Source organism: Caretta caretta, chromosome 1 (assembly GCF_965140235.1).
Source record: "Caretta caretta isolate rCarCar2 chromosome 1, rCarCar1.hap1, whole genome shotgun sequence".
NCBI lineage: Eukaryota > Metazoa > Chordata > Testudines > Cheloniidae > Caretta > Caretta caretta.
In genome coordinates this window covers 217,127,085-217,151,016 of record NC_134206.1, presented here as the reverse complement: position 1 = coordinate 217,151,016, position 23,932 = coordinate 217,127,085, and the positions used below count along the sequence as shown (strand labels likewise).

Sequence of the window (23,932 nt, the reverse complement as noted above, 5' to 3'; positions counted from 1 at the left end):
TTGCAAGGCCTGACTCCTAGGTGCCTTGCCATCGAATGGGATCCTCAGCCATGAGTCACGCGCCCAGCTCCACGTACAATGCATGGGGAGAGTTAGGCACCAGAAGCCAGAAAGCTGAACAGGGAACCACCTACATTTGCCAGCAATGAAATGCCAAGGAAGGGAGTAGGGCCGAGATACACAAAGTTATTTCATTGCCAACCTGCCATTGATCGAAGCCTCAGCCCCCTGACACACAGGTAGAGGTAGGCACCTATCTCTGCTCGGGGACCTCAGTCATGAACCCACTCCTGGAGCTAGGCACGTAAGCCAGGTCAGCTCTCTCATCTCCCCATTTTACACGTGACCCAGTGGTTACAGCACTCAACTGGGAGGTGGGAAATCCACATTCAATCCCTGCTCTGCCTGATTTGGAGCAGGGACGTGAACGCAGGTGAGTGCCCTAGTCACTCTAGACTGTGCTGGGGTGGGTCTCTCCTGCTGGAAATGTTCCACTTTGTACAAATAATCAGTCACTGAATCCAAAAAAAAGCTAGAGATTGATTCTAGCTGGTGGCCAGGGCACTCACCTGGGATATGGGAGAGTCAAGTCCCTGCTTCAATAAATACATAATGATTTATATATTATGTATTTATAAAGAGGCAGTTAGGTAGCTACGTTCCTTTGTGGATCTAACCCTCTGTCACTGAGGAAGTACATCAAAGTTGCTTTTATAATGTGACCTTGTGAAGTCCTAATCCTATAACTGCAATTTTCCTTCATTTAAAGGTTAAAAAAAAAAAACGAAAAAAAAAATCTGTGATGGGATTTCTTCATTGTTCTTGGTTGTACATGACTATTGTACAAGATAATTCTATTCTTTTTGATGGTATATATTTACAGTAAGTTCCAACAGTAAAAGTAAACAAGTAACAGATATTTTAACTATGTCCCTATATCATGCACTGTACGTTACTGCACTGATAGTTTTCATGCCCATTCCAACTGCAGGGTAACTACAGCACATTAAGGGCCCATTTCTGTTCCCATTGTGTCAGTGGGAGCTTCACAGTTGATTTCAGCAGGGTAGAATTAGGCCCTAAGCGTCTGGGACTTTATTGTACACACACAGAGACAATTTGCCTGTCTTTCCCTTTATTTGTAAAATAAAGTGGTACCAAGTCTCCTTTTCTCTAATGTTGTGGTACCTGCTGTCATGCTATCTGGAGTGGCTCACCACTGTAAGTGACTAACTCAGGGCAGACTCAAAAAACAAGGGCAGATACCCCAAACTGGTGGTGTGTTCTATCATTAGATTTCGCCTGCAGAGTCCTGCACTTAAGACGGAAGAATCCAATGCACTGCTACAGACTAGGGACCGAATGGCTCGGCAGCAATTCTGCAGAAAAGGACCTAGGGGTTACAGTGGACGAGAAGCTGGATATGAGTCAACAGTGTGCCCTTGTTGCCAAGAAGGCCAATGGCATTTTGGGATGTATAAGTAGGGGCATTGCCAGCAAATCGAGGGACGTGATCGTTCCCCTCTATTTGACACTGGTGAGGCCTCATCTGCAGTACTGTGTCCAGTTTTGGGTCCCACACTACAAGAAGGATGTGGAAAAATTGGAAAGAGTCCAGCGGAGGGCAACTAAAATGATTAGGGGACTGGAACACATGACTTAGGAGGAGAGGCTGAGGGAACTGGGGATGTTTAGTCTACGGAAGAGAAGAATGAGGGGGGATTTGATAGCTGCTTTCAACTACCTGAAAGGGGGTTCCAAAGAGGATGGCTCTAGACTGTTCTCAGTGGTAGCAGATGACAGAACAAGGAGTAATGGTCTGAAGTTGCAGTGGGGAAGATTTAGATTGGATAAACTTTTTCACTAGGAGGATGGTGAAACACTGGAATGTGTTACCTAGGGAGGTGGTGGAATCTCCTTCCTTCAAAGTTTTTAAGGTCAGGCTTGACAAAGCCCTGGCTGGGATGATTTAATTGGGGATCGGTCCTGCTTTGAGCAGGGGGTTGGACTAGATGACCTCCTGAGCTCACTTCCAACCCTGATATTCTATGATTCATCAAGCCAATCACAAACGTGAACTCCTGGATCACTATACAAGTCTCACTGTGGAGTCACAGACCGCCTAACCTGCCACCCAGACAAACTGAAAGTTGTGATAAAATGACACTTAATCCTAACATCACACCACACCACGTTTCTCCCAGTCCCAAGAGACCAGTCAGTCACCCAGAACTTCCTCCAAAGATAACGCTGGCAGCCAGTTCTATAGTAAATAACTAAAGGTTTATTAGCTAAGAAGAAAGAAGGAGGGTTATTGAGAGGCTATAGCAGGTAAAATATAACAACAGGGAAATCAGTTTGTAACTCCAAATGGTGGCAGTGATGTAATAAACTGTCAGTTTCCCCAAAGTCTTTTACAGGGTGTCGTGAGGTACTCCACTCACTGCCAGTCTGGCATCTCCTCCTGGTTACTCTGGGGATTAGCTCTCGAGGCCAATGCCCATCCACAGTTTGCACACCATCGCTCTCACTCTGGTCTGCAGCTCCTCTTGCTCCAGGACCTGCAGCATCCTCTTTGTCACTTAGCCCTCCAGCTAGGTCACTCAGTGTTCCCCCTTACGGGATTCAATCCATCAACAGTCCTAGGCCGTCTTCCCATTCACTGCCCTGGTGCCACTCCCTCAGTGGCTGATAGGGGAACCCAGGCCTGCCCTCTTCTCTGGGATCCAGTCCAGGGACAGCTCAGCAGTTCTGGGCTTCCTCTCTCTGCCCACACTGCTCCTTCCCTGGACTGATTTAGTTGGGGTTGGTCCTGCTTTGAGCAGGGTGTGGGACTAGATGGCCTCCAAACCTAATCTTCTATGATTGTATGACTGCTTCCTATACTCTGGTTCCCCCCCTCACTCTGGGTGTGCCAGCCCCAAGAATCCTCCTCCCAGGGAATAACTACAGACTGTCTCCCTGCAGCCCTCATACACTCCTCCCTCTTCCCAGGGCATGACTGCTGTCTGTCTTACTGCAGTCGTTCCCAACAGCCCCAACCCGGAGCCACCTTCCTGGCTTTATAGGTCCCACCTGTTCCTGAATAGGTGAGACTCTCTCTAACCAACTGATTCCGGCCTAAACCTCCACCCTTTGCAGCATAATTAGCTGATTGGGCCCACCTGGCTCAACCCAGCTCTTGCAAGGCTAGTGTGGGGAGCTCACCCCATCACACAGGGCTACCCAGAAATAACTCTGGGGATCTCTGTCTTCTCATTCAGTTATTCTTCTCTGTTAGAATCCAGACAGTCCAGAGATACAGGATCTTTCTTTGAATCCATATTTATATCTTCTTCTCACATAAGAACATAAGCTCACAGAAAACAAGCTGACAATCTACCCATGTGGGCTTTTCCTTTGATGACAGGGAGTGAGAAATGCACTTAGATTTTTGACCTCAGACCTTATTCATAATGGCTATTTCCTTTGAAATTAGCATTTTCTGTTAAAGTCCTTAAATCCTCCCCATTTCACAAAATTTATTTGATGTGTTATTTAGCTACACGTGTATTTATCATGTAAATGTTTGGCATTACATTATGACAGCAATAGACACGCAAAAACAATACCCATAACATTCCACTGGTTTTCATAAAGTTTAAACATCTGAATACACACGTATACATCTAACCATTACTTTAATCTACACAAGTGAACGGATCTAACTACACTCTAGCATGACCTGGTCAGCCAGTGTCACCCCCTCCCCATTCTGTAACAATTGAAAAGAATATTTGGTTTTGGATAAATTAATTGCCTAATAATTCCTTGAACACCTTGATGCTTATCCTTTAAGAGTTGTTTGAGAATATTCAAGATTTTGAGTAAGGGCTGTTTCTGCTAACGCTTAGTCTCACAAATAGCTCTGACCCATATGATGAGTCCCTTAAGGATTACTCCGATGAGTAAGGAATTCAGAATTAGGCCCTTACACTCACATGTTGTTTATCAATAGTGCTCTGTAAGAAGTATTCCTTATTTCCTTACTCAGCTTTTCTCCGTTTCTGTGTTTCTTGTTAAAGACAGATTTTAAAAAGCATTTCAATATCTCAGCCATTGTAGCATCATCATTGATTTACATGGAAGCTATTTAATAATCATCATATTGCATATTAACAGCTGGGATCTATCCCTGCAGGGAGCCGGCGGATCAGACTGGTGAATGGGGCAGGTCGCTGTGCTGGGAGAGTGGAGATGTATTACAATGGCAGCTGGGGGACAGTCTGTGATGATTCCTGGGATCTGTCAGACTCCAATGTCGTTTGCAAACAACTGGGATGTGGACGCGCCATCAATGCAACTGTCTGTGCTCATTACGGGGAAGGATCCGGGCAGATCTGGCTGGACGATGTGAACTGCTCTGGAAACGAATCCGATCTTTGGGACTGTCCTTCCAGGGGCTGGGGCCAGCACAACTGCAGACACAAAGAGGACGCGGGAGTTCTCTGCTCAGGTCTGGTCCGGGAATGCTCACGTGAGCCTGGTTACCAGGGGATTTACTGGAGGGGGCAGACATTTGAGGAGAGAGCCGAGGATGATAGAGCCTCTCCCTCACTGTCTTTTCTATAGGGTGCCCATACAGCGCGTTTTGGCCAGAACAGTCTCTTTTTTAAGCCTGCCCTGGCCATCCCGACTGTTTTGGCAAAACTGGGCATTTCTCTCGTTTCCTCTTGCCAACGGATCAGGAGTTGGGAAGAGCAAATTGGACACGTGCACAGTTTTGCCAAAAAAATGGGATGCGCCCCCTAGCGGAGTGCGGAGGAACATGTGGGGGGAGGGGGGACAGTGGCAACGCTAGCCCAACGCAGGAGGGCAGCAAGGGTCTTCGGCCGCTGTGCGCGCAGGATGGAAGAATGGGGCCTTGCACTGACCCCGCACGGGTGGGAGGCAGGGTGCGTTCAGGCTGGCCCCACGTGTGGCGGGGGGGGAGAGGAAAGGAGGTTTGGGGGTTGGGCCCCCCGTGCGGTGTTCCGTTTTCCCTTTGAGAAAATATGGTCACTCTACTGTTCTACCTACCAACTGGGGTCATGATTAGAAAGTCACCATTTCCCATCGGTTCCCACCCAGGAGTATTGGAGATATCGCAGCATTTCTCTAGTGTTGGCAGGGCAGTCACTGCTGTATTGCAGGTGTCTGTGTGTGTAACTGCTGGGAACTGGTGACTTTTCAGAGGTGACCATTGTATTTCTAATAGTCCCATGGTGTCCAGGAGAGTCTCTCATTCTTAGAGTGATTCTCTCTGCACTTGTTCCTGCAGAATGATGTGGCTATACTTTTGGGTTGAGCAATCGCTGGGATTTCATTCTTCACCCCAGTTCATTTCAGAATCAGACGATTTAAATTCCCTTTTTGTGCACTTCCTTCTAGAATTCACGGATTTGAGGCTGGTGAGTGACAGTGATTGTGCTGGGCGGCTGGAAGTTTTCTACAATGGGACGTGGGGCAGTGTTTGCTCCAATCAGATGTCTGGAGTCACCCCAGCAATTGTCTGCAAACAGCTGAACTGTGGGGATGGAGGGCAGGTTGCAAGAGACTTGGCATATGGAGCAGGTTCTGGTCCCACGTGGCTGGACCATGTTGTATGCAGTGAGCAGCACAGGTCCCTTTGGCAGTGCCCATCAGGCATATGGAAACAGCAGTCCTGTGATAACCGAGCAGAAGAGACCCATATTTCTTGCCGTGGTAATTCTGAAACTGTCTGTGCACACACCCACTCCATCTTTTACTCATTGAAAGGGTGTGATAGAAATTTTGAATGTATTTACTTTTCAGTAGAGACAGTTTTACATTCACAGTAGTGAGACATATTTTCATTGTCAATTCTCAATACAGCACCTGGAAAACAAACATGGGAGTTATTCATACAAGCTGTGTTACACGGTGCAATCACCTAGTGAGAGCCTAAAAATGCCCGTAGGCACAGGAACTTGGGGTGCAAGGGGTTAATCAGTTTGCGTGGGGTCCTGGCTGCCGGCCCCGCACTCCACTGCTGGTCCCCGACACGGGGTCCTGCTGTTAGCCCCACAAGGTGTGGTCCCAGCCTGAGTCACCTTACCCCGATCCACAGCCCAGTCCTGGCCTCAACTCGGGGGAGAGGGTGCACAGACAGGGTAAGAAGGGGCAAGGTAAAAAGTTTGGGGACCGGACTTTCAGCACCCCAACTGTAAAAATTGTTCCAGCACCACTGCAAATGCCTCCCATTAGCAAGCATCATTTGGGAATCTCTGTGGCTGTACTTTTGGGATGAACAATCAGAGATGGGCCCAAGGTCAGTGAACAGGACGTGAGTGGTCATGCTGAGTGGTTGGAGCAGGAGTCATATCCAGTGGTTAGAGCAGGAGCTGGTAGCCAGAAATTGGAGCCAAGGGTCAGAGCCAGAGGCCAGAGCCAAAGGCAGAAATTGGAGCTCAGGGTCAGGACCAGGTTAGCTGGAGCAAGGCAAGGGGTAAGTCTGGAGTAAAGGTAAAAGCAAGACTGAACAAGACAGGAAAATGAGATATCTTAGCTGTGGGAAATGCTCTGAGCAGTTGCTGAATGCTGGTGTGGCTGCTGGACTCAAGAGCTGGACTGCTGACCAATCAGGCAGTATGACCAGTCAGGCAGCCTGATACAGTCCAGCTGCGCTCGTTAAGTAGCCTGGAGACTAGCTCCGCTGCAGCCCCTGCTTCCTGACACCCAGGCTGTGAAATCTGGGTCAGGATCAGAATTCCCAAAAAGGGGGTCTGTGCGTGTAGGTGAGAGTGTTTCAGATCTAAAGTCTCATTTAGTCCTTGTAACCGGGGCGCAGACTCACCAGCGGCGCCTGCTGCTGGTTGTCCTTGGGATTTAGCGTTCCAGCCGCCAGAGCGCCCTCTTCAGCCCTGTCTCGCCTTGCTGCTGGCTCCCGTGTCCCTCCCAGGACCCTGGTGCCCCTTTCACTGGGTGCTGCCCCCTGGCAGTACCCCACAGTTCTGGGTCTCCCCCTCCCAGGGGAACCCCCACACCCGCTATCCCTACCTCACCTCAGTCGTAGGCTCCTTCTAGTCACCAGCTAGTCCCTGCGCTCTGGGGCAGACTGCAGTATGAGCCAACCAGCAAGGTTGGGTTTGGACCTGCTGCCTCTACCCACCCGTGGCTGCCCCTGCAACCCCCGTACCTAATAGACCTTACCAGGCCTGCAGCTTTCCTAGGCTGGAGCTCCTCAGTTCCCTTGGCCTTTCCCCAGTCCTGCTCCAAACTGGGTCCTCTATTCAGGTCTCTGCAGCCAGGTCCCTCCAGCAGAGCTAGAGAGAGTGATCTCTCTTGGCTTCTGGCTCACAGCCTTTATAGAGCCAGCTGGGCCCTGATTGGGGCGTGGCCCCCAGCTGCCACCACTTCCCCCAGTCAGCTGGGGTTTTACTTCCTTCCCCAGCCCCAGCCCTCTGCAGGGCTTTTCCAACCCCTTCAGGGCTGAAGCGGGTGCCCACTTCCCATTACCCAATAGGTACAGTCCTCAATTCTAATACCACCATTTCTTGTCTCTGGATCCTCACAACAATGTGGGTGTGTTTCAGCTGACAGATCAGTTTACCTTCAAACAGGGTCAAGAGCAGCTGTACACAGGGTGGATGGAACAGACTCAGATACCCACAAACGCGCACACACCAGCAGCGAGCTGAATAAAGATTTCAACATCCAGAGAATTCACTGAGGAACAAATCCATTAGCTATGAAACAAAATAGATTTTAGATTTAAGTTTATAAAATTGCTGAAATTTAGGGGTTTAATATACAGATAAGCCCTACTCTCTCCTATATCATACACTCTTCTCGGTCCGTTCACTTACTCATTTTCTCTGCATAGGAGAAAAAGAGAAACCACCTCAGACCCTGTTTGCCGACTGCCCGAACTCGACAAGCTGCACAGGTATTTCTGCTTCTCACTGTCTCACTCTTGGTCCCAAAGGACTTTCCCAGCTGTCCCAGTAACATGTGAGGTTTCTGCATTTCCAGATCAGGAGAAGTTACGTGTCGTGGGAGGAGAGGACAGATGCTCGGGGAGAGTGGAGGTTTGGTACCGTGGCTTCTGGGGAACAGTTTGTGATGACTCCTGGGATATGGCGGATGCCAAAGTTGTCTGTAAACAACTGGGCTGTGGATCTGCTGTACCAGTCCCAGGCGAGGCTGCATTTGGTGAAGGGACTGGTCCCATCTGGGTAGAAACGTTGAATTGCAGAGGGACGGAGTCATCTCTCTGGGACTGTCCTGCTAAGCCCTGGGGTGAGAGCAACTGTGGTCACAAGGAAGATGTTGCAGTGAATTGCTCAGGTGAGTGACAGGAGATGTTTCTGCTACATGCTGTAATTTTCTGGAAGGGGGATGGGTCCAATTGCCCGCCCGCCCTTGGTCACAGGCCAGCCCCCTCCATCTCCTGTTTGCAGAAGCATCATGGATGCTGTGGGGTGGAAGCTTTGTGGGGCCATATTGGCTCAGACATCAGCCCACATAACCCCTGCGTCCATCACAGACCCCAGTGTGCTGGTTTGTTACTAGTCAGCCTAGGGGGACGTGGGCCCTAAATCACTAACAGACAGACCCTGTGCTGCTCTGAGGGAGTTTGTAGAAGTGATGTCTGGAGATCTGAGGGGGACGCTACCCAGTGACAAACACATCAGCTCCCCCTCGCTCCAGACTCCAACTCTCCTCCCTTTCCCCTTGCAGGTGTGACAGAGACGACAGCATCACTGAGTAGAACAGGTAAAACATCCTCCGCTCCCATCAAGAGTTAAAATTTACTGGGTGCTGGGTCACAGAGGATGAGCTGCAAGCTGTAGCCTAAGGACAGGAGCTCCTTGCCATGAGTAAGCAGGGGAATGGTCCCACTATTGTGGGGAACTTTCCTGGCTTATACACTACCCCAGTGAAATGGGCTAGTGAAGGGATCTGAGTCCTCGCTCCCCCTTCCTTTACGCAGAGGCCTGCCTGACATCAAGGACCTAGACAAATTGGAGGATTGGGCCAAAAGAAATCTGATGAGGTTCAATAAGGATAAGTGCAGGGTCCTGCACGTAGGATGGAAGAATCCAATGCACCGCTACAGACTAGGGGCCGAATGGCTAGGCAGCAGTTCTGCGGAAAAGGACCGAGGGGTGACAGTGGACGAGAAGCTGGATATGAGTCAGCAGTGTGCCCTTGTTGCCAAGAAGGCCAATGGCATTTTGGGATGTATAAGTCGGGGCATAGCGAGCAGATCGAGGGACGTGATCATTCCCCTCTATTCGACATTGGTGAGGCCTCATCTGGAGTACTGTGTCCAGTTTTGGGCCCCACACTAAAAGAAGGATGTGGAAAAATTGGAGAGAGTCCAGCAAAGGGCAACAAAAATGATTAGGGGTCTAGAACACATGACTTATGAGGAGAGGCTGAGGGAGCTGGGATTGTTTAGTCTGCAGAAGAGAAGAATGAGGGGGGATTTGATAGCTGCTTTCAACTACCTGAAAGGGGGTTCCAAAGAGGATGGCTCTAGACTGTTCTCAATGGTAGCAGATGACAGAACGAGGAGTAATGGTCTCAAGTTGCAGTGGGGGAGGTTTAGATTGGATATTAGGAAAAACTTTTTCACTAAGAGGGTGGTGAAACACTGGAATGCGTTACCTAGGGAGGTGGTAGAATCTCCTTCCTTAGAGGTTTTTAAGGTCAGGCTTGACAAAGCCCTGGCTGGGATGATTTAACTGGGAATTGGTCCTGCTTCGAGCAGGGGGTTGGACTAGATGACCTTCAGGGGTCCCTTCCAACCCTGATATTCTATGATTCTATGATTCTAAGGGCTCCCCTTCCACACTCCTGTCTGGCAGAGTCCTCGTAACCCCGACAGGGCTGGGCCCAGGATTCCTGGGGGGGTCGACCCCCAACCCTGTCGTGGTCACTTAGGGCAGGGGCTAAGGTGTCCCCACTCCCAGATGCTCTCTCTGCACTGGATGCTTCCCTGACCCACTGATCATTTCATGCAGTTCAAAGGAAATACAGTGTATTAAACGGCAATCGATTTTAAAAAATAAGAAAAAAGTGGGAAAGGTTAAAGGAAAACACGTCACCCTGCACTGTGGCACGGGGACGTCACAACCAGCGTCTCTGGACTGTAAGGGAAGTTCAGTCTGTTCCTCACACGTCCCAGGCCTCCTGCCCAGGCCCTGGCTGTGCTGCAGGGATACTGCGGGTCGGACACTTGCTCTGGGGGTGGTCACACACCTTCAGGCTGAAGGTGGCAGGACCCTTCTTCCCAGTATCGCCCCCGCCCAGTCGGGGTTACGATCCCCCTCCAAGTCTGGCCTGCCAGGCCTCTTGGCTGGGGGCGTCTCCCTGCTCTGGGCCCGCTGTCCAGGGTCCCCCTCGCTCTCCTCAGCTCCTCACCGCGCCTGGCTTCAGACTGCTCCAGCCCCAGCCCCAGCTCCTGCTCCTGCTCCTGCTCCCCTCTGCCTCAGCGCTGCTGCTGCTCTGCCTCCAGCTCCCTGGGCTGCTTTTTCCAGCCCCTCCGGATCTGGTTGCTGCAGCTCTGCTCCCAGCACAGGTCTCCTGTGACTCTGCTCCCAGCACTGACCTGCTCCCCCGGGCTGCTGCTCTGGTTCTCTCTGGATCTGGCGCAGCTCTGCTCCGCAGCTCAGCTCAGGCCCCTGCTCTCTCCATAGCTCGGCCCCACTCTGTCTGACCCAGGCAATCCAGCTCACAGGGAGGACAGGACCCACCTTGTCCTCCTGACTCCCTGATTAGCCTGCCCGCCCTGTCAGTCAGGCTGACAGTCAGCCTCTCCCCATTGTTCCTGGGGACTGTCAGTCTCAGGGTCCTGCTTTCCTATCAACCCTTCCCCTTCCTTCTGGTCCTGGGAGCTAGCCAACCGAAACACCCCCACCGAGTTTTAGTAAGGAGCCAACAGTCCCCTTACACATGGCCTGTGAAATCTAGGGGCGAATGACATCTGGGTGGGAGCTGCAGGCTGTGCTGAGCCAGAGGATTCCTGTCTGCTGGCTCCAGCTGACAGGGCAGGGCCCATGATTTAAACAGCATCCTGTGAGCTGCCCCCATGGCACACAGACTGTGTCCCAGCCCCTTACCCTGCTGTCCTGGGCCGTGCAATGAGTGACTGGGGAGATCCCTGGGCCTCCCGGACTCCCACAGGATAATCTCTCCCTCTTCCATGTTCATTTCCATCCAGCTCCCCCGCGCCGCCCTCCGACCGACAGTGGGAGAGTCACGGTGCCCGTGGTCATCTGCATTATCCTGGGGGCCCTGCTCTGCCTGGTCTTAATCATCCTGGGGGCGCAGGTGCGAAGTGCCAGGGCAGAGCGCAGAGGTGGGTCCTGCTTGGTGTCACTGTGTGAAATGCCTCTGAAATAGCAGGCGGAGCTGTGCCTAAGGGGGGTGGGGCGTTGGCAGTGTAGTGGAAGGTTAAATTGTATTATACTGTTCAGCCACGAAGTGGTGTTGCATGTAACAACTTACATTCGCTAACCTCAGCCATGCCTGGCAGAGCATTAAGGGATCTTATTGTGAATACATCTGTTGAGTATCTCTCCGGAAAGGAAGCTCTGTAGCCAGTCCATGTCTGATACAGAAGCCTGACCTGCTTATAGCAGCCTTGCCACCTACCATGTCCAAGGTGTATGTGACATGGTGCCCTAAGTTAAGCAGTGCCAGAGGAGAAGAAAAACAGAAGGAAGAGAGCAACAGATGTTGCAGACAGAGGAGCAATGAAGGATGGAGACAGGAACAATTACCCCTTACAATTTATGGTTATGTTCCGTTTTGGAGGATCGTAGTATGGGGACTTTGGTACCACCTCTTTTGTACCCTATGGGTGGGGTAAGGAGTAAGGTTATATTTCGGCCAGGGTCACCTTTTCTTTGGCTTTTTAGTGTTTCTTATGTTTGCCCACCCTCCCGCCCGCCCCTCCCGTCTGGTTGCTTGACCTTGCCTTGAGATAAGGGTTGAGGCAGTCTTCAAGAATACGCTTGTATATTAAACTCCCACCATTCCCAGCAACACTTTAACTCTTTTCCTTATTTCTTTTCATTGTGCTATAAACCCCATCTGGAAGCAACACACAAGTGTTTTCATTCTTTGTTCATACATATTCGTAAGGAGGATATAAAAGTATCAAAAGTCAAACCCAAAATTTTATCCTAGGCTAAAAGACAGACCTATATACTAACAAGAGACACTTAATAGACTGATCTGTGCTCAACTATAAAGATACCATGATAACGTAAATGTTGTGAATGGTAAGAATGTAGAACGCAAAGGGAGAGACGTAATGGAAGGCTAAACTGTATTATACTATTCAGCCACTAGGTGACACTGTGTGTAACATACCTTGTTTAAACTAACTTCAGCCATACCTGTCGGAGTATTAAGGTATCTTACGGTGAACACATCTGGTGTGTACCTCTCTTGCACGGAAGCTCTGTAGCCAGTGCATGTCTGGTACAGAAGTCTGGCCTGCTAGTAGCAGCCCTGTAACCTGCACAAGGTGTACATGTCAGGGAGAGCTTTGTGGGGGATCCAGGGACCATCTTAAGTCCTGTCATATCTAATATCTTCAGCTATGATCTGGCCATGGAAATGAACAGCACAGCAGTGACACTTGCAGATGACACTACACTGGGAGGAGTTGAAACTAGTGGGGACGACAGAGAAATAATACAAAGGGGAAATGCAGTGGTCCCTTGCTCTCAAGTGGAGAGGGAGGCCGCACCCTCTCACTGTGTCAGGCAGCAGCACTCAGGCTCGGGTCCCACTTGCTGGGCCGATCTGTAAGAAGTCTAGAGTTCGCAGCCTCCTGTCAGAGCTGCCGCCAATCAAGAGTCTAGAACCCTGGTGTTCTAGGCGGGGTGGAGTATAAACAGTCTTTAGTCCACAGCATCCTGGCTGGAACAGCCAGGAGTTCATGGTTGATAAGGGAAGCTCTGGCCCCCAGGGCAGGGCAGAGTGGGAAGCAGATTTTACCTAAGCCTCTTGGCTAAGGTAGGCAGCAAAGACACAGTCTGGGGCTCTGGCTCTTTGGGTGGGGAAGAGCAGGGAGCACCAAACAGTCTAGGGATTCAGGCCCTCAGGCAGGGCAGAGCACCAAACAGACAGTTTTGATGACCTGGCTCTGGCCAACAGCAGACCGCTTGGCCTAACGTGGGGAGGCTGCCACCCCAGGGATGGGATTGGCAGCAGGGGATGAGGGGACCTTGGCGCACCCTACTCGTCTGCGTCCCAGCCCGGGGCCCTAACAGTGGTGAACTGTTCTGCCACTGGGTCAGCAGGGATTCAGCTAAAACATGTTGACTCGGGTTTTGACAGTGTAATGGGACCAAAGTCCAGTTTCCTTGGTCTACTTCCTACCAGCGTCTGGGTGAGGGGTTCCATAGTGCCCGGGTCCTTGGTCTCGTTGGGGTACTTGGCCGATGGCAGTGCAGGCAATTTCTCTCCAGGGTCAGTCTCCTTTGGGGACAGGATGCTGCCTAGTGCAGGTCCAGCTCCAGAATTCTGCAGCAGGCTGGAGACTTCTGTCTCCTTTCCTGGCTCCCACTCCAATGAGATGCAAGGCCCTCCCTTTATACTTCCTGTCCTGCCCTGGTAATTCCGGCGACGGGGGCAGGGCAGGTTTAGCTCTGCCCACCAGAGGGAGTGTAGTGGTCCCTCACTCTAAAGTGGGGAGGGAGGCCACTCCGCCTCACTGGAGAAAATAATACAAAGAGACTTCAAGTATTCTTAGAAAATGTTGAGATTCCATTTAGAAAAGTACAAGAAAATCCATGTGAGGGAAAGATCCGGAATAGAGAGATACAGCAGGAGGGAGGGTACCAGGAAGGAGAAATGCTGCAAAAGAGCTTGGGTGGTAATGGCCAAAGAGATCAGACAGTTCTACTAGGCATTTAGGGCATATCTACACTGCAGTGAGAGGTGTGATCGCAGCACATGTAGAAATACCCAAGCTAGCTTTTACCTAGCTCGGTGAAAGCTAGCTGGCATAACAACAGCAGTGTAGTTGCGTCAGCATGGCTGTGACGTGGGCTAGCCACTGGAGTGTGCACCCAGGCTCCTAGGCGAGGCTGTACACGGCAGGTTAGCCTGTGCTGCTGCGTGTGCTGACACAGCTACGTGGCTAGCTTGATCAAAGCCAGCTCAGATGTGTTTATGCTGCAATCACTCCTCCAGATTGCAGTGTAGATTTACCCTTATATAAGAACATAAGAACGGCCATCGTGGGTCAGACGAAAAGTCCATCTAGCCCAGTATCCTGTCTTCCGACAGTGGCCAATGCCAGGCGCTTCAGAGGGAATGAACAGAACAGGTAATCATCAAGTGATACATCCACTGTCGCCCATTCCCAGCTTCTGGCAAACAGAGGCTAAGGACACCATCCCTGCCCGTCCTGGCTAATAGCCATTGCTGGACCTATCCTCCATGAATTTATCTAGTTCTTTTTTGAACCCTGTTATACTCTTGTCCTTCACAACATCCTCTGGGAAAGAGTTCCACAGGCATTGACTGTGTGTTGGGTGAAGAAATACTTCCTTTTGTTTGTTTTAACCCTGCTGCCTATTAATTTCATTTGGTGACCCCCAGTTCTTGTGTTATGAGAAGGAGTAAATAACACTTCCTTATTTACTTTCTCCACACCAGTCACAATTTTATAGTTTCATATCGCCCCTTAATCATCTCTTTTCCAAGCTGAAAAGTCCCAGTTTTATTAATCTCTCCTCATATGGCAGCTGTTCCATACCCCTAACCATTTTTGTTGCCCTTTTCTGAACCTCTTCCAATTTCAATATATCTTTTTTGAGATGGGGTGACCACATCTACACGCAGTACTCAAGATGGAGGCATAGCATGGATTTAGATCCAGGCAACATGATATTTTCTGTCTTATTATTTATCCCTTTCCAAATGATTTAACAAAATTCTGTTAGCTTTTTTGACTGCCACTGCACATTGAGTGGGTGTTTTCAGAGAACTATCCACAATGACTCCAAGATCTTTCTTGAGTGGTAACAGCCAATTTAGACCCCATCATTTTATATCTATAGTTGGGATTATGTTTTCCGACGTGCATTACTTTGCGTTTATCAACATTGAATTTCTTCTGCAACTGTGTTGCCCAGTCACGCAGTTTTGTGAGATCCCAGTGTATTTTTCGCAGTCTGCTTTGGACTTAACTATCTTGACTAGTTTTGTATCATCGGCAAATTTTGCCACCTCCCTGTTTACCCCTTTTTCCAGAGCATTTATGAATATGTTGATCAGCACTGGTACCAGTACAGACCCCTGGGAGTCACGACTATTTACCTCTCTCTGTTCTGAAAACTGACCCTTTATTTCTTCCCCTTTTTTCCCTATCTTTTACTCAGTCACTGATCCATGAGAGGACCTCCCCCCTTATCCCATGACAGATTACTTTTCTTAAGAGCCTTTGGTGAGGGACCTTGTCAAAGGCTTTCTGAAAATCTAAGTACACTATATCCACTGGATCCCCCTCATCCACATGCTTGTTGACTCCCTCAGAGAATCCAAAAGAATTGGTGAGGCACAATTTCCCTTGACAACAACCATGTTGACTCTTCCCCAACAAATCATGTTCATCTATGTGTCTGATCATTCTGTTTTTTACTGTAGTTTAAACGAATTTGCCTGGTTCTGTAGTTTGGGTTACTGGCCTGTAATTGCTGGGATTGCTTCTTGAGCCTTTTTAAAAAATTTGCATCACATTAGCTATCCTCCAGTCTTCCGGTACGGAAACTGATTTAAATGATAGGTTACAGACTACAGTTAGTAGTTCTGCAATTTCACATTTGAGTTCCTTCAGAGCTCTTGGGTGAATACCATCTGGTTCTGGTGACTTATTACTGTTTAAAGAAAAGGAGTACTTGTGGCACCTTAGAGACTAACCAATTTATTTGAGCATAAGCTTTCGTGAGTTACAGCTCACTTCATCAGATGCATACTGTGGAAAGTGAAGAAGATCTTTTTATACACACAAAGCATGAAAAAATACCTCCTCCCACCCCACTCTCCTGCTGGTAATAGCTTATCTAAAGTGATCACTCTCCTTACAATGTGTATGATAATCAAGTTGGGCCATTACCAGCAGGAGAGTGTGTTTGTGTATGTGTGTGTGCAGGGGTGGGGGGTGAGAAAACCTGGATTTCTGCTGGAAATGGTCCAACTTGATTATCATACACATTGTAAGGCGAGTGATCACTTTAGATAAGCTATTACCAGCAGGAGAGTGGGGTGGGGGGAGGTATTTTTTCATGCTTTGTGTGTATAAAAAGATCTTCTACACTTTCCACAGTATGCATCCGATGAAGTGAGCTGTAGCTCACGAAAGCTTATGCTCAAATAAATTGGTTAGTCTCTAAGGTGCCACAAGTACTCCTTTTCTTTTTGCAAATACAGACTAACACGGCTGTTACTCTGAAACCTGTTATTACTGTTTAGTTCATCAATTTGTTCCAGAACTTCCTCTCATGACACCTCAATCTGGGACAGTTCCTCAAATTCATCACCTAAAAAGATAGGTAGATAGTACTTTCCATTTTTAAAGCACTGCACAAATATTAGCTAATTATTCCCCACACAGTCTCTAGGCAGTACATATACAAGTACTATTTTGCCCATAGGTGTGAGCACCAGGATAGGAGAGGAATGATTTTGGGTGGTAGTAGGAGTAATAGGATACATTTATGAAGGGACCATTAAGGTTGAATATCCAGATAAACTTAATGACAGTGAAATAGCCAATAGAACAAACATGACAGGGACACCTGGGATGCTGAAATCTAAACTGGAGAGAGCAGTGGGAATATGCTGTAGGAACCAGTCCTGCACTGGAGTTGGGGGCAGGGGCTGGATGATCTCATAGGGTTTCCCATCCCTAGCTTCTCTGACCCTGTGCAAACCCTGCCCTTTGTTTTCAGGCTCCAGAAGACCCTTGGACCCTTTCTCTGAGGCCGTGTACGAGGAGATCGATTATAACCTGATGAGAAAGAAGCAGGAAATGTTGGATCGCTCAGGTCTGTGTGTGTCATTCCTAACAGGGAGAAAATCTAAAGCTCTGACTTAGAGCTAAATCTCTGCAGCCTTCAAGCCTGTGAGTCCTGGATGGCTGCAGATGCTGGGTCTGTGAAGAGACCAGCCAGTTAATGGACTGAGATGAATGAGTTTCCTCCCTAGCAGACTCTGCTAGCCCCATTCTGAAGATAGTCGGGCCCATCAGTACATCCTGCAGCCTTAGGGGGTAATTAGTTATGGGTCAGGAAAGTGACTGTAACATGTCATTTTGACTGAATGTCAATCAGGGGGGAAGATGCTGCTCTCAGTTCAGCACATTGTGGGGCACTCTGAGCATGGTCAGTGCTTCTCCCCGAGGCTACTTCTGAGATGCACATTCTCCTCTCTGGTAATGGTGGGGGTTAGTCACAGACTCTGATCATAGGAGGGGTGTGGCCTTACCTGTCAAAAAGGCGGGGGAGGGGGAGTATCTTCCAGAACAAAATGGGAGTCATGTCCGTGGCTGAGGAGATCTGGACCAGCAGCCTCAGCCATAATTTTCTGCTGGATCAGGCCATGAAGCAGCAACATTCAGGAGGAGAAGATAAACATTCATCTCTAAAGAGATTCTTACACCCTGAGTGTGACTCAAAACAGGCTCCCCAGTTCTTGAGAAGGATTTGAATGAAACCCACAGGAGGGGATGCCATGGTAAAAGGCTCACTCAGTTCCTGCCTCACCTCATGAGGTCAATATGGCTGTTCCCAGCATCTTCCCAGTCTGAATTATCCACCCCAAAGCCACATTTACTACAAAAAAACTGATATTTAGCTTAGAAAGTCTGTGTCAGCCTCTCACCACTCAGTCACTGTGAATTCAGCATCTTCTCTTGAAGAAGCAATATAGTGAGACCATAAATCTTGCTCCAGGACCCAGATGTATTGCCCATCAGCCAGTTTCGCTGCTCTCACTGTGATAACATCCCATTTACCCTTTCTCCAGTTTCCTATTCAGATGACTCAGTGACAAAGCTGCAGTATTACACCAGGGACAGCGAGGGGGAAAATGATCCTGGATCAGAGCAAGGTAACAAGGATGGGGGTGGACACAGAGACACACACAAGATTTCTGTCCAGCTCTTGATGGAAATGTGAACAAATCCTGACCCTTTCTGTGTGTGGTTGAGTGTGCTCTCTCGCAGGGGAGGAGCTGCAGGGAACCGGGCAGAGAAATATTCACACTGTATGAAAGAATCTGACTTCCACAGCTTACACGTGTCACTGTACAACCCCGATCTATGCCCCATGACCTTAGCCCCCTGCCTCCTCAACAGGAGCATATAGCCGAATTCACGATCCAGCCCATATAATGTAAGGACTTTAAACCATGCCTTAATAGAGTTCAGTTGAATTCACAATGATCAGCTCTGGTGTGGCAGCTACTATCTCCAAGCAGCCTGTGATGGGATGTTAGATGGGGTGGGATCTGAGTTACTACAGAGAATTCTTTCCTGGGTATCTGACTGGTGAATCTTGTCCATATGCTCCGGGTTCAGCTGATCACCATATTTGGGGTCGGGAAGGAATTTTCCTCCAGGGCAGATTGGAGGAGGCCCTGGAGGTTTTTCGCCTTCCTCTGTAGCATGGGGCACTGGTCACTTGCTGGAGGATTCTGTGCTCCTTGAAGTCTTTAAACCACGATTTGAGGACTTCAGTTGCTGAGACATAGGTGAGAGGTTTATCGCTGGAGTGGGTGGGTGAGATTCTGTGGCCTGCATTGTGAAGGAGGTCGGACTAGATGATCATAATGGTCCCTTCTGACCTTAATATCAATGAATCTATGAATCGATGAAACAGGTCCAGGGTTAGCTCAATACCAGCATAGATCCTGATCTCATTGAAGGGCATGACAAAGTTGGTATTGGATGCTGTGGGGCAGGGCTGGACCTTAGTTATTTCTGAGGAAACAAAGGTGGCACAATTATTGTTTGACAGAATGTCCATGACTCTCCCTTTTCCCCTGGGTCACCCTGTGACTTCTCCTGCAGACTCTATGATGAAAAGCCCAAACTCGAAAACAACAGGCCTAAACTAAACAGGGGAACTAAAACTTGCTGGGGAAATGGGTGTGTTCAGGGGAAGCTGACCGTGATGTTTGCTGTTCCAGAGGGAGCTTCCCCAGGGGGATCTCAGTTGGATTACGATAATGTGGAGGAGCCTGCCTTGAGGAACGTCCTCCAGACTCCAGACAGCCGAGGTGAGCAATGATGAATCTGCCTCCTGGAAGCCACATTGCCCCTTGGCTACTGCTGCTCCCCCCCTTCATTCCCTAGTCTGCCCTTTGATCCTGAGCTCAGGGCTGGGAAGAATTAACCCAAAGTAGCCTGGCTGGAGCCAGCGAAGGGCTGTCAGGGTTCCCTCCCCACACTGAACTCACGGGTACAGATATGGGGACCCGCATGAAAGACCCCCGAAGCTTATTTTTACCAGCTTAGGTTAAAAGCTTTCCCAAGGCACCAATTTCATCTTGTCCTTGGACAATATGCTGCCACCACCAAGTGATTTAGACAAAGACCAGGGAAAGGACCACCTGGAGTTCCTTTTTCCCAAAATATCCCTCCAAGCCCTTACACCCCCTTTCCTGGGGAGGCTTGAGAATAAACAAGATGAGCACAAACCAGCCTTGGATTTTTAAGACCCCCAAACCCCAATCAGATTCTTAAAAATAACCCCAGAACTTTATTAGAAGAACAAAAAAAGATAAGAGAACAACTCTGTAAGATCAGAGTGGAAGATAATCTTACAGGCAGTCAGATTCAAAACATAGAGAATCCCTCTTGGCAAAACCTTAAGTTACAAAAAGACACAAAAACAGGAATACACATTTCCTCCAGCACAGCAAATTTCACAAGCCAAAACAAAGAAAACCCAACACATTTTCTCACTAGATTACTTACTAACTTTACAGGAGTTGGAGGGCTTTCATCCTTGATCTGTTCCCGGCAAAGGCATCACACAGACAGACAAAAGCCTTTCCCCCCCGTCCAGATTTGAAAGTATTTTGTCCCCTCAGAGGTCATTTTCGGTCAGGTGCCAGCCAGGTTACCTGAGCTTCTTAACCCTTTACAGGTAAAAGGACTTTGCCTCTGTCCAGGAGGGATTTTATAGCACTGAATACAGAAAGGTGATTACCCTTCCCTTTATATTTATGGCAAGGGCATTTCACAATTAACAGCTCCCCTCATTGTTGCCTGTAGGAGCCACGTCTTTGTTATTTTTATGTTTCCTGTTTGCTTCCCCTCTAATGGCCTCCTTTGATTATCCCTGTGCAATCTGGCAGGATAATATCAAACAGCTAAACTGAGGTGTATGTGGCATTCATAAGAAATAATACACATAAGTCCCTGCTTTGCCACACCTGGCATGTAGCTTATTTCTCTATTCAGTGGAAAGCCTTTTCTCATTACCATTAATTCCCATCATTATTTCAGAGGTCCCTGCCCTACCTGGAGATGACCCAAGGGACAGTTATGATGATGCCAGAGAAATTTCTGACCCTGAAGATGACCCTGGTTTTGGACCGAGTGCCCAGGGAGTCACGGGGGCCCATGGGGAAAGTGTCAGGAACAGGGATTCACGGACAGGTGAGTGGAGTGTACACAACTCACCTGGAAGAGCCTTTACTGGCCACTAGGGGTCACTGTGACTGCACTGAAACACAGTTATTGGTAAACTCCGAGCTGTGTCCCCTCCCTGACCTCTGCTAAATAGAGTTAAATGGATTGAAATCAAGACAGAGAGAAGATTTCCTAGATAAGGTCCCTGATCCTACAAATACTAGATCCCATCTGTCAGTCTACTCACATGAATACTCTCTCTGACTTCAGTGGGACTGTCCAAATCAACAAAGTTACATGGGTCCATTGGCAGGATCAGGGCCAAAGTACCCTTCCCCAAACCAGATGTCAGTTCCCTGGATGGTAATGGGAAGAGCAGGTTCCTGGGGTGGGGTTAGTTAGCGGCCTGGCTTTGAAATCACTATCTTCAATATGTAAATGTCCCCATTAGCACAGGATCAGAGCTGGGACCCAGGACTGAGCTCCCACTTTGCATCTCAGGGGAGACTGGTTTGGGATGAAATGTGCATTTCTTTGGTCTTGATGGGAATAACGTGTGAATGAGCATTGTGTGGGTGGGTGAGATCTGTGATGTACAGGCAAGTCCCATAGGCTAGGGTCCCCACCCTGCTCCAGCCACCAGGTGTCTGCTGGCTTGTGGTCCCTTAGGGACTATATCAGCTGTCAGGAGTTACAGCAGCTCCCAGTGCTGTATCAGGGAGTTGTCACCAGCTCACTGCCATCCCCACATTTATCCTGCACCAGGGAGGTCTCAGCACAGAGAGAATCCGCTCCCACATGTTTTCTTTGAAGAACAGAAAGAGAGCTAATGGTTTAAAAATGTCAGAGGCCCACTAAGAGGAACTGTGGGTGGAGGCTGATTCACAGCCCATGCTGTATGTTGCCCATCCATTATGTGAGTGCACATGAGTGGAGAATGAATATGTTGACTGTAATGTGACTTGCTTGCTATTTTCAGGCTGGAGTCTGCACTCGCTAAGAAGTGAAGGGGCCCCTGGGGCTGAGAGGGAAGCCCTGTCCCCACCTTCTCATGACCCAGGTTATGATGACGTTGATGATGGCATCTCTGGGACATCAATATAAGAATGGCTGGGTTCAGATCAAATATCCTGTGAGGATGTAAATGCTGTATGGTTAGACTCTTCCTGTCCCAAATGCTCATTGACCCAACGGGGTATTGGAGACAATCCCTGCCTGGGAACTGCTTCAATTAGCTTTTTGATTTCAGTTTTGTTTAGATGCAAGAAATAAGTCTGACTGAGACAGGGGCTGTGATTTCCCCTCTAATTTCCCATTGATCAGACAGTCTGGAACTTCCCTGCTTTTTTGTCCCTAACACTTCTTCATTGTGAATTTTTGCTTTTTCTTATTAAACCCTTTTTGAAGATCTGTCCCTGGGCTGATGTTTCTCTCATGAGGTGTGTTGGGTGGCTCCATGTGGACCAGCAGTGAGAGAGATGGAGACTGAAGTGACGGGTTCGGTCACAGAGACCCCCTTGGGACTGTCACCTGACGTGCTGAGACTACCTCTGAGCCCGTTTTCCCTGCCAGTTTGGGACTCCAGCACCCTGCCTTGTTGAGCCAGATATGCTAGCCTGCTACAATACAGACTCAGGTCTGGTCCACGCCCCCAAAGCTGCAGACTTTGACCAAAAACTGCTCAGCAGGTCTCCTATCTCCAGCACCCAGACACCCAGCTTCCAATGGGATCCAAACCCCAAATAAATCCATGTTACTCTGTATAAAGCTTATACAGGGTAAACTCATAAATTGTTCACCCTCTATATCATTGATAGAGAGATATGCACAGTCGTTTGTTCCTCCAGGTATTAATCACTTACTCTGGGTTCAATAATAAAGAAAAGTGATTTTATTGAGAACAAAAAGTAGGATTTCAGTGGTTTCAAGTAATGACAGACAGAACAAAGTAAGTTAGCAAGCACAATAAAGCAAAAACACACAAGTCCAAGCCTAATCCATTAAGAAACTGATTACAGGTAAAATCTCACCCTCACAGATATGCTAATAAGCTTCTTTCACGAACTAGGCTCCTTCCTAGTCTGGGCCCAATCCTTTCCCCTGGTACAGACTTGTTAGTTCCAGCAGACATCTTAGGTGGAAAGCAGGGGTGTTCTCATGACTGGCAGCCTCCTTTGTTTTGTTCCAGCCCCTTTTATAGCTTTGGCACAAGGCTGGAATCTTTTGTCTCTCTGGGTCCCCACCCCTCCTTCTAAATGGAAAATTACCAGATTTAAGATGGATTCCAGTGTCAGGTGACATGCTCACATGTCCTGTGAGACCCCAGCCTCCATTCTTCCTTGGCTGGCTCCCAGGAACACTTGCACTTTTGCAACCAATTGTCCTTGTCAGTGGGAGCCATCAAGATTCTAAGCCATCATTAATGGCCCACACTTTGCCTAGTTACAATAGGACCTTAGAGTTATACTTCATATTTCTAGCTTCAGATACAATGATGATACATGCATACAAATTGGATGAATATATTTTATATAGCTTTGTAATGATACTTTACAAGAGACCTTTTGCATAACGCATATTCCAGTTACATTATATTTAAACTCATAAGCATATTTCCATAAAACATTATGGAGTGCAACTTCACAACTGAATCACCAAAAAGTAGTAATGCTAAAATATCACTTCTCAGATATCGCAGGCTCTAGGATGGGGCACTGCACTGAAAGTGAATGCTCTATCAGGTTTGCGGTAACAGTGAGAAACCCAGCAACAAAATACTCCTAACTCCAGAGAGGGCCCTAACCCCCAATCCAGACTCCAGACTTTCCTCTGAAATCCAGGAGGATAAATGGGAGGTTATTTACAGGTATCTTAATGAGCACACACACACACGACTAGACAGTGACAAGAGGCCCCTAATCTCTTCTCTGCCCTAGAAATGCTGATACTATGCCCTTCACTGTGGCATCAGAGCATCGTATACAGATGCATGAAGTGACATGATTTTCTTTCATCCCATGTGGGTTGTTCTCCATCCTTCCCCCTAGGGAAAAAGTGCATGTGGATTCTTATGGAGGTTTATTTTATGACATGCTACGAGCTTATGCTACTGAAGGCAGATTTCAGAAGCTCACTTTCAAGTGGAACAGAAAGAGGGTTCAGGTGATTTTGTGATCCTGTGGGAGTTGGGTCCAGAGTCTCAGATCAACCACCAGGAAAACTGTCTCCTGAACAAATGAGCTTCCTCTGGCTGGCGACAGCTCCACTGTGCCTGAGGGACAG

General features: G+C 48.5%; 1 protein-coding gene and 1 long non-coding RNA gene across 2 annotated transcripts in view; one reads left to right on the top strand and one right to left on the bottom strand.

The window, feature by feature from the left end:
- Positions 1-22,062, top strand: part of LOC125623264 (antigen WC1.1-like) — a 71,670-nt gene extending 49,608 nt beyond the window's left edge. Inside the window, exons 7-17 of the mRNA XM_048822312.2 lie at positions 4,181-4,495; positions 5,410-5,724; positions 7,865-7,927; positions 8,014-8,328; positions 8,722-8,757; positions 11,210-11,347; positions 16,962-17,057; positions 18,037-18,120; positions 19,201-19,290; positions 20,525-20,677; positions 21,630-22,062. Of these exons, the coding sequence (XP_048678269.2) occupies positions 4,181-4,495; positions 5,410-5,724; positions 7,865-7,927; positions 8,014-8,328; positions 8,722-8,757; positions 11,210-11,347; positions 16,962-17,057; positions 18,037-18,120; positions 19,201-19,290; positions 20,525-20,677; positions 21,630-21,754 (1,730 nt within the window). The 3' untranslated portion in view covers positions 21,755-22,062. The remainder of the gene's footprint in view (positions 1-4,180; positions 4,496-5,409; positions 5,725-7,864; positions 7,928-8,013; positions 8,329-8,721; positions 8,758-11,209; positions 11,348-16,961; positions 17,058-18,036; positions 18,121-19,200; positions 19,291-20,524; positions 20,678-21,629) is intronic.
- Positions 5,684-10,703, bottom strand: LOC142069414 (uncharacterized). Its single transcript, XR_012665236.1, has 3 exons — positions 10,598-10,703; positions 7,592-7,727; positions 5,684-5,877 (listed from the first exon to the last, which is right to left on the bottom strand). It is a non-coding gene; the product is annotated as an uncharacterized LOC142069414 (long non-coding RNA).
- Positions 22,063-23,932: the final 1,870 nt, after the last annotated feature.